This window comes from Haliotis cracherodii, unplaced genomic scaffold (assembly GCF_022045235.1).
Source record: "Haliotis cracherodii isolate W230 unplaced genomic scaffold, xgHalCrac1.p SCAF_4, whole genome shotgun sequence".
NCBI classification, from domain to species: Eukaryota; Metazoa; Mollusca; class Gastropoda; order Lepetellida; family Haliotidae; genus Haliotis; species Haliotis cracherodii.
Genome location: NW_027266297.1, coordinates 61,217,878 through 61,227,325, shown reverse-complemented (window position 1 = coordinate 61,227,325; position 9,448 = coordinate 61,217,878). Strand labels below are relative to the sequence as shown.

Genomic DNA, 9,448 nt, shown 5'->3' with positions numbered 1-9,448 from the left:
TAACGCAGATAGCAGATGTGGGGAATCGAACCCGGGCCTTCGGCGTGACGAGCGAACGCTATAACCACTAGGTTACCCCAGTGCCCCACATGTCAAACAGGACAGGTATTTGCAACTGTATGCAAACCAAGTATTCTACCTGAGGCTTTACTGACGCGTTTATTTCAAGTGTCGGATTCAAATATTCCGTCTGCATATTTGAACGGCATCCATTGATGCGTTATTTTCCGATACGCATCAGAAACGATTAGCTAGTTTGTGTTGATAGTGAGAAGAGTACTTCTTGAAAAGATACATTGCTTCAATTGCACAAAAGACACTTTCCTTAAGACAACACGGACAGTTCTGCATATCATTGACATAATGCCGCAGCACATATCTATAAGATATGCCCCAGTGTTCTACATTGTATACAAGCGTAACAACATGTTTCGTCAGCAAATGTTTATTAAATTCAGGCATAAGTAACAGCACATAAAATATTTACAATATAAGCGACAAAACTCACTTGAATATAGTTTACTACATTACAACTGAGGGTGATAATTGTCATTTTCCGTAGACAGTTTTATCTGGGGTAAGGTATTTCACAGTGACATTTGTCAAGTCATTATTTTGTTCTATGAATAAGACTGAACTGGTCTTTGTAGTAGGCTGCTGGATGCGTGAAGATACAGGCATATCATGTATGTCACAGACATGCTGCATATGTTGACGACTGGAAACTTCAGCAGCAGCATTTCCAGAAGTAGTCATTAAAAGAGGCATAGATGGTGCTCTGGCAATTCCTTTCATTGGCGAGGATGCAATGTCATAAACGCCTGGCTGCTCTGATGTAACCAATGATTCTGATTCTGTCCCTTTTGCCATGAGAGGGTCAATGTGTAAGGTTTTGAGCATGATCGACTCATACGATGTCTGGCTGTCCCTTGACGCTCCTTGTCCGAGTGACCAGGACTGTCTTCTTGGTAACTTCTGTGTGGGGTCCTGTTTTCGGGGAGGAGGGGGAGGCTGTATAGATAACCTAGCTGGAGGAGGTCTAGTTATGCACGAATCAGAGTCCATATCCTTGTCGTATATTTCCGAGTACTTATGCGATTGGTAGTCACTGTTGCGTGATTGCCTGGAACCATTGCTGTCCCATCTTCCACCTCCGGTGTTTGATGAGTAGACACGCATCATTCTACAACAGCAAAATTAAATTGTTCATAATGTGCCTATACAGATACTTCTCCCAGCTATATATGGAAAGTATACCTAATGATTGTGAGTTTTGTTTTCATGGCAGTACAAAGTGGACCAGTGACCTATTTCTCAAAGGTTAGGGAAAATCCAAACTGAAGTTTAAAAGCAATTGTTAACATTTTATATGTAAAAATAAAATATAAAACTCTCGTCAACGCCAGACAAAAAACAGTCTCGATTATCTGACGATACAGATTCCATTGGTTATAAAAGGCAAAAAAGTGACAATTTTATGAATGGATCACTGACATAATGCTCATTACAACTGAGTCACATAGTTTCAGTCCGCGTTAATCATTTCCTGTTATATGTGCTATCTTCGGCTTAGTACAAAGTGCGCTGTGTACTGACGGGTGAAGCAATCACATACACACATTGTTAGCCTGTTTGTGTTATCGTGTTACATAAACCCAAGTGCTGTGTCAAGAGCCTAAAACATTTAATCGTGCTTTAAATTGAAAACCGCTTAAATGTAGAATAAAGTTATGCTCAGTACACAATTTATGTGCATTACATACCTACTTCTCCTATGCGCCCAGATCCCTAATATCAGTAACAGCAATGTGGAAACTCCAGCTATTGTTCCGACGACAATAACCAAGGTGTGGTTAGCTTTTCCTGAAAATACACCACCAGGTCATTATTCAATCTAGTGTGTTAAAGCAAATTCTTAGGCTGTAATTGCATATACAGTGCTCATGTGATGTACAATTTCGTTTTGTTTGTTTATTTGTTGCTTAACGCCGCGCTCAGCAATATTTCAGTTTATGTCTGTAACATGATCGAGTCTGGACCAGACTTTCCAGTGATTGACATTATGAGCATCGATCCACTCAATTGGGATACGATGTCATGCATCAACCAAGTCAGTGAGCCTGACCACCCGATCCCGTTAGTCGCCTCTTACGACATGCATGGGTTGCTGAAGACCAATTCTAACTCGGACCTTCACAGGTCCATGTGCTGCATATTAAATCATTAAGGCACATAATGTTGTTTTTTTATGGAATACCTCTTTCCATAGCTTCATTGGTACAAAGAGCATGTCACTTAGTGTCTTTTGATATCACAATATCAACACAAGTCGATAAGAGTTCTAAATTTGAAGGACGGGCGTTGATATGTTTGATATCAAAAGACCACGAGGGTGAGATTCTAATCTATCATCACAAATCATTCTTCCAACTTTTTCTTAGCCTGTCAACAGCATTCAGTGTCTTAAGTGTAACAGCTAACCACCTTCAGTGATGAGAATAGCGATGTCATTTGACTATGACGTCGTGGTAACGATGATGTCACAATGGTCTTCAAAGCATTGCGCTGCAATACCATTGAATTGATATCTTCAAGCTATACCTCCAGCCGAATGAGATTTCGGATTATTAATAATGCATCACTTTATACGGAACAAATAACGAACAAGTTACATTTACAACTTTGTAGGATCAATTTCGTCTTCGGGCCTTACAAAAGGAATTTTTTCCATGACTTACGTTCTTGACAAGGTGAGGTGTTGCATGTTTCTCCCTCACACGGCGAACATATCTCGTCGCAGTACGTCCTGCTGAAGTTGTTGGCACACTGGATACACAGGCCTGTCTCTCTGTGACATCCATGGCAGTTAACAGGGCAGGGGGTGTCACAATTCACTCCATGAAAATTAGAATCCATGCAAGAACCAATGCATGTACTCGAATATCGATCACATAATTTACACTTTGGTGGGCAGGATTCATTACAAAACCTTCCCCACATCCGTGGTATACACTGTATACACTCGCCCGTTTGTTTGTGACATTGGTCACACTCAGGTGAGCATGGGGTGCTACACGTCCCCCCACGATAGTTCTGATTTATGCAGGGGCCAGCACACTTAGAACTACTGATGTCAAAGCTCCTGCAGTTTGGGAGGCAGGTCTTTTTGCACGATGTGCTATCACAATTTGTCATATTCTCATCACACAAACCCCTACAGTAAGGTTCTGTACATTGTATGCAGCCTTCGCCATATTGCTCGCAGCGTTCACAGTTGGCAGGGCATGTATGATTGCAATATCTTCCTCTGTAGCCTCCCTCGCAGCCATTACATTGTCCATTGGTTTTATTACACCCATCCATACAGTTCATGGCACATTGTATGCTGCAGTTTGGGCCGAAAAAACGTGGATTCCGACACGATCCTACACAACCAACAGTATAACGTTCACACTCTGTACAGGCTGCTAAACAGTCCATCTTACAGTCATCCCCCCTTTTACCAGCCACACATCCGTCTGTACATACAACACGGGAGTTGTTCGTGTGACAGTGAGAGTTGAGACAGGTTTCTGGGCAGTCTTTACTTGTGTCAGAAGCTGGGGATGATAGAGAGAAAGTATAGACATGCAGGTAGACATACATCTGACGGAAAATGAACACAATTAAACTGACACAGCTACAACACATATGTGTATGTTTAAGTGTTTGGTTTTTGTTGACGTCACAATATTTGGCAATATTCCAACTATAAACAACGGGTTGAAATTAAACGAGTCTGGATAAGACAAACCAGTGATTGATATTATGAGCAGGGAAGCACGAGGACGGGGTACGATAACCGCAATCATCCACAGAGCCTGACTATCCATCCATCTCGTTGCCTCGTACGACAAGCATGGGTCTATGGAGACCTATTCTAAACTGGGATCCCAATGTCAGGGCACAGAGAGAGGTTTAGCGATAGTTACCTGTTGACGTCCAAAGCGAAAGGAGAATCACCACGAGAGACAACATCATTTCATTTGAGATTCCACTGCAAATAAATCATTGTTAGTGTTTTATCGTATTCCATGGCAATGATGTATCTGCAATCAACAGTGTGAAGAAGTGACAATGCTATTCCATTCATTCACTTACAACATTATATATTTTTCTTATCACATACCTATAGTCTCTTATCTGAGTTACGATACACAAAGGGTCTGTCCATGCCCAATGCCATAACACGAATACAGAATTTAATTATGTCTTGAATATCATATAATATATAACTTCCTTGATTGGTTTACTCTCTTGAAGGTTTATATGAAAGAACACATTGATTAACATCACTGCTGACCTTACACATTTCACGTTTTTAAACATTGCAAGGAAATTGTCTCTGAGCAGGACACATGTAAAAATCAATTACCTTGTTTCGTTGAACAAAGATATTCCTAGACTGTATGTGCATGTTTATGGGTTTGAGTGTGTGCGTTGGTAATTGTGTGAGTGTTTGCTTCAGTCAGCTCAAACCACGGGAGTATAGCCAAGAAATAGATGAGGTGAAAGGGGGTTTAACGTCGCGTCCAAGATTATTGCAGTTATATAGCGACGTGTATGCACGTGTGTGTGTGTGGCTGCTTGTACTAGTCCGGACTGATGCCGATTTATAGAGCTGACCCACTGAGATACCATGCCGCAGTTTAATTTAATATGAATACCCCACTCAGACACAGGATACTGACTCCGAGCCGACCAGTCCTTGTTTCAGCCCCTTAATGCCGAGCGCCAGACAGCAACAAGTACCATCTTTTGACGCGGCCGGGGATCGAACCCCGGACATTCCGCTCTCCGGGCGGACGCTCTACCACTAGGCCACGGAGGCGGTCCCAAGAAGTATAACACAAGCTTCGGGTGTAATGATGATATCATTTTGTTCAGTATCGTCTAACAGCCAAGTCACTTCCACTGATTTATCCACCTGAACTAGTTATAAAGGTGACCAGTGAAACCGATTCATTTCTTTCATAAAGAGTGGGTGATGACAAACTATCCACAAGACTGTATAACAAGAGGAATGACTTCAACTTTCCCACAGTTAACTTTCTCTTTATGTATGGCAATATTCCAGCAACTCCAGCGTTTGGAGTCGACATTTCACAACCATTGAGGTACAATCGAGCATACTCTTTCTGCGAAGATTTCAAAGACCGTCAAACGACTTTTCCGAAATACTTTAAATCTTTCTAGGCCTAAGAAAAGCTTTCAAAGGTTTTATGGTAGACATATGGAACATGTTTCTAAATTCGATGCATCAGTGACAAATATGATGTCCGATGCAAATTCTCTATTTTGACTTTTGACCATATATTTCCGTTCTTGTTCAGACGAAACCTTGACCTGCCTTTGCACGTGTTTGTGACGAGTACCATCGATAGGGTAGGATGATCTCCTCTGATTACTCTTCATAAACGCGAGCTTATGATATACTCAGAATCGTACTATAGACTCATTGGTAGCTATACGGAGGACCTCGGCTGACAATATGTGTGGCAGGCGGTCCTCAGCTAACAATATGTATGGCAGGCGGTCCTCAGCTAACAATATGTGTGGCAGGTGGTCCTCAGCTAACAATACATATATGGCAGGGGATCCTCATGTAACAATATGTGAGACGGGGGTCCTCAGCTAACAATTTGGGTGTCGGGGGTCCTCAGCTAACAATACATATATGGCAGGGGATCCTCATGTAACAATATGTGAGACGGGGGTCCTCAGCTAACAATTTGGGTGTCGGGAGTCCTCAGCTAACAACATGTATGGCAGGGGGTCCTCAGCTAACAATATGTGACGGTGGTCCTCAGCTAACAATATGTGAGACGGGGGTCCTCAGGTAACAATATGTGAGACGGGGGTCCTCAGCTAACAATTTGTGTGCAAGGCGGTCCTCAGCTAACAATATGTATGGCATGTGGTCCTCAGCTAACAATATGTATGGCAGGGGTCCTCAGGTAACAATATGTATGGCAGGGGGTACTCAGCTAACAATATGTGTGGCAGGCGGTCCTCAGCTAACAATATGTATGGCAGGCGGTCCTCAGCATGGCAGGCGGTCCTCAGCTAACAATATGTGAGGGTGGTCCTCAGCTAACAATATGTGAGACAGGGGTCCTCAGGTAACAATATGTATGACAGGGGTCCTCAACTTACAATATGTGTGGCAGGTGGTCCTCAGCTAACAATATGTGTGACGGGGGTCCTCATGTAACAATATGTGAGACGGGGGTCCCCAGCTAACAATTTGTGTGTCGGGGGTCCTCAGCTAACAATATGTATGGCAGGGGTCCTCAGCTAAGAATATGTATGGCAGGGGTCCTCAGCTAACAATATGTATGGCAGGGGTCCTCAGCTAAGAATATGTGTTGCAGGCGGTGCTCAGCTAACAATATGTGACAGCGGTCCTCAGCTAACAATATGTGAGACGGGGGTCCTCAGCTAACAATATGTAAGGCAGGCGGTCATCAGGTAACAATATGTGACGGGGGTCCTCAGCTAACAATATGTGTGACGAGGGTCCTCAGCTAACAATATATAAGGCAGGCGGTCCTCAGGTAACAATATGGGCGGCAGGATGTCCTCAGCTAACAATATATGAGACGGGGGTCCTCAGCTAACAATGTGTGAGACGGGGGTCCTCAGCTAACAATATATAAGGCAGGCGGTCCTCAGCTAACAACATGTATGGCAGGCGGTCCTCAGGTAACAATATGGATGGCAGGATGTCCTCAGCTAACAATATGTATGGCAGGCGGTCCTCAGGTAACAATATTTGACGGGGGTCCTCAGCTAACACTATATAGGGCAGGGGGTCCTCAGCTTACAATATGTGAGACGAGGGTCATCATGTAACAATATGTATGGCAGGAGGTCCTCAGCTTACAATATGTATGACAGGCGGTCCTCAGCTAAAAACATGTGTGACGGGGGTCCTCAGCTAACAAGATGTGAGACGGGGGTCCTCAGCTAACAGTATGTATGACAGGCGGTCCTCAGCTAAAAACATGTGTGACGGAGGTCCTCAGCTAACAATATGTATGGCAGGGGATCCTCATCTGACAATATGTATGACAGGCGGTCCTCAGCTAAAAACATGTGTCACGGGGGTCCTCAGCTAACAATATGTATGGCAGGCGGTCCTCAGCTAACAGTATGTGTGGCAGGCGGTCCTCAGCTAACAGTATGTGTGGCAGGCAATGCTCAGCTAACAATATGTGTGACGGGGGTCCTCAGGTAACAATATGTGTGACGGGGGTCCTCAGCTAACAGTATGTGTGCAAGGCGGTCCTCAGCTAACAATATGTGTGGCAGGTGGTCCTCAGCTAACAGTATGTGTGGCAGGCGGTGCCCAGCTAACAATATGTATGGCAGGCGGTCCTCAGCTAACAATACGTGTGACGGGGGTCCTCATGTAACAGTATGTATGACGGGGGTCCTCATGTAACAATACGTATGGCAGGCGGTCCTCAGCTTACAATTTGTGTGATCTATTGGGGCGGGATCCTCGTTTGGCCTTTATGGAGGACCTAACAGTCTCGAAGAACAGAATGAAATTACAACAAAACATTGGAGGAAGATATAACACACATGCACATAACATGAGGAGGAAGATATAACACACATGCACATAAAGAATAACATATACCCACACACTATATGAGAAATATTTTCAGAGCAAGGAATATCAAAGTCGTAGTGAATGTATTACCTTACGCCGGCCAGACAATGATGTTAATGTTACGTCCATATGTGTGCAGATAGATTCTATTTCCCCCACCTCGTCATCTAGGTCACATCGTTGGCTACACGCTCAACGATCGATCCCTGGACATGTAACCGGAAAGTAACTTCATTCTACCACACGTACTCATAACTGTAAGGTAACGTTAACTCATATGGAGTTAAGGAAATAGATACTGAAATTAAAGAATGGCAACCGAAGCCTAACATATAATGATTCTTGAGGTAAATTATTCTGCCAGAATACCTATAATCACAGGCAAGATCTTGTACCAGACGAAGTATATTACTTAAAACATGCAATACAAATTTCCTCACAGAACGTGCATGATGTATTCCCCAGTGTCTTGAAGGAAACGTGTTACATCTATTAGGTTTCATGAAAGTGCTCAACGTTTATGACCCCAGTAAAGATCCGGGTTAAAATTGGTCTACAGGTTCTACTTCACCAAATCAGAGCCAGTTTGGACAGTGCAGATCGATAGATATCTGCAGGCTGTGATTGGAGGATATTCTGTAAGATTTTTATGTCTTTCAAATGTACACCCATCCAGTTATTAAAACTGACCATCTTTTTCTATACTTAGTGCTGTCTTTTTCAATATGATGACTTATGCTGAATGTGACCACAGCTATTTTCAAGTAGGTGACATTTGGTGTGAAACTGTGGGTGGTGTGTTTAGCTTCCTGTACTCGGAAAAGGAGCTGGCTTAGCTGGTCATTTTTTATGTTTTTATTGCTGCTCTAAGGCCAAACTGTGCACATAAGTACAGGTAATAGCTGTTGAATGCTTAGTTATTTTTTTTAAAAATATAACGTTACTATAGAAAACATTTGGTTGTATGTAACCTTCAGCTACCCATTCTTGTCGTAAGAGGCGACTAACGGGATGCGTGATCAGGCCCGATACTTTGGTTGCTGCGCTGTCATCGTTTCCCATTTGCATTGATCGATGCTCTTCGTGTCAATCACCGGATTATCAAGACTCGATTATTTACAGGCCCTTTCGATTCAACATGACATCGACGCCATCAAGGCATAACATGTGATGTGGAATGTAACACGTCCACGCCAGAGATTCCTTTGGGCGTATATGAATTGATCACTGCAAATCAGTGATGACACCAGGTGTTCACGAAAAGTGTAAGCATGGCCTGCCCTACCGGTATCACCCGCTACTCATATTCATGTACAGTTTGCATAAAGTAAACATTTAGCATTAACATATGCCGTGAGGTGTACCTGGTATTACAGACAGTAGTAACGGAGAATGAATTTGAAGACTTTTCGTACTCACAGTAATGATACATCATTTTGTTGTTTGTTGTTTAACGCCACACTTAGCAATATCCCAGCTATATGACATCGGTCTGTAAAATAATCGAATCTTGACCTGACAATCCAGTGATTAACATCATGAGCATCGATTCACTCAATTGGGATACGATGACATGCATCAACCAAGTCAGCGAGCCTGACCACCCGATCCCGTTAGTCGCCTTTTAAGACAAGCATAGTTGCCTTTTACGGCAAGCATGGGTTGCTGAAGACCCATTCTACCCGGATCTTCACGGGTCTGATACATCATGGCTATATGTGATATAAGTCTCAATTTTCGTGAGTAAAAATGTGTATCTTAATCTGTGAACACTAAATTAATAAAAAT

General features: G+C 43.0%; 1 protein-coding gene across 1 annotated transcript; it reads right to left on the bottom strand.

The window, feature by feature from the left end:
- Positions 1–549: 549 nt before the first annotated feature.
- Positions 550–7,827, bottom strand: LOC139479565 (uncharacterized). The gene is made up of 5 exons (XM_071262400.1): positions 7,820–7,827; positions 3,972–4,036; positions 2,739–3,599; positions 1,764–1,863; positions 550–1,183 (listed from the first exon to the last, which is right to left on the bottom strand). Exons 1-5 carry the CDS (start codon positions 7,825–7,827, stop codon positions 550–552), a joined length of 1,668 nt encoding a protein of 555 aa, XP_071118501.1.
- Positions 7,828–9,448: the final 1,621 nt, after the last annotated feature.

Bases quoted from the DNA above. Each gene is read 5' to 3' on its own strand.
- LOC139479565 (XM_071262400.1), bottom strand. The intron at 3,600-3,971 runs GTAACTATCGCT...TATCATCCCCAG, and splicing joins TTCGCTTTGGACGTCAACAG to CTTCTGACACAAGTAAAGAC. The intron at 1,184-1,763 runs GTATGTAATGCA...TTGCTGTTGTAG, and splicing joins TGGGCGCATAGGAGAAGTAG to AATGATGCGTGTCTACTCAT.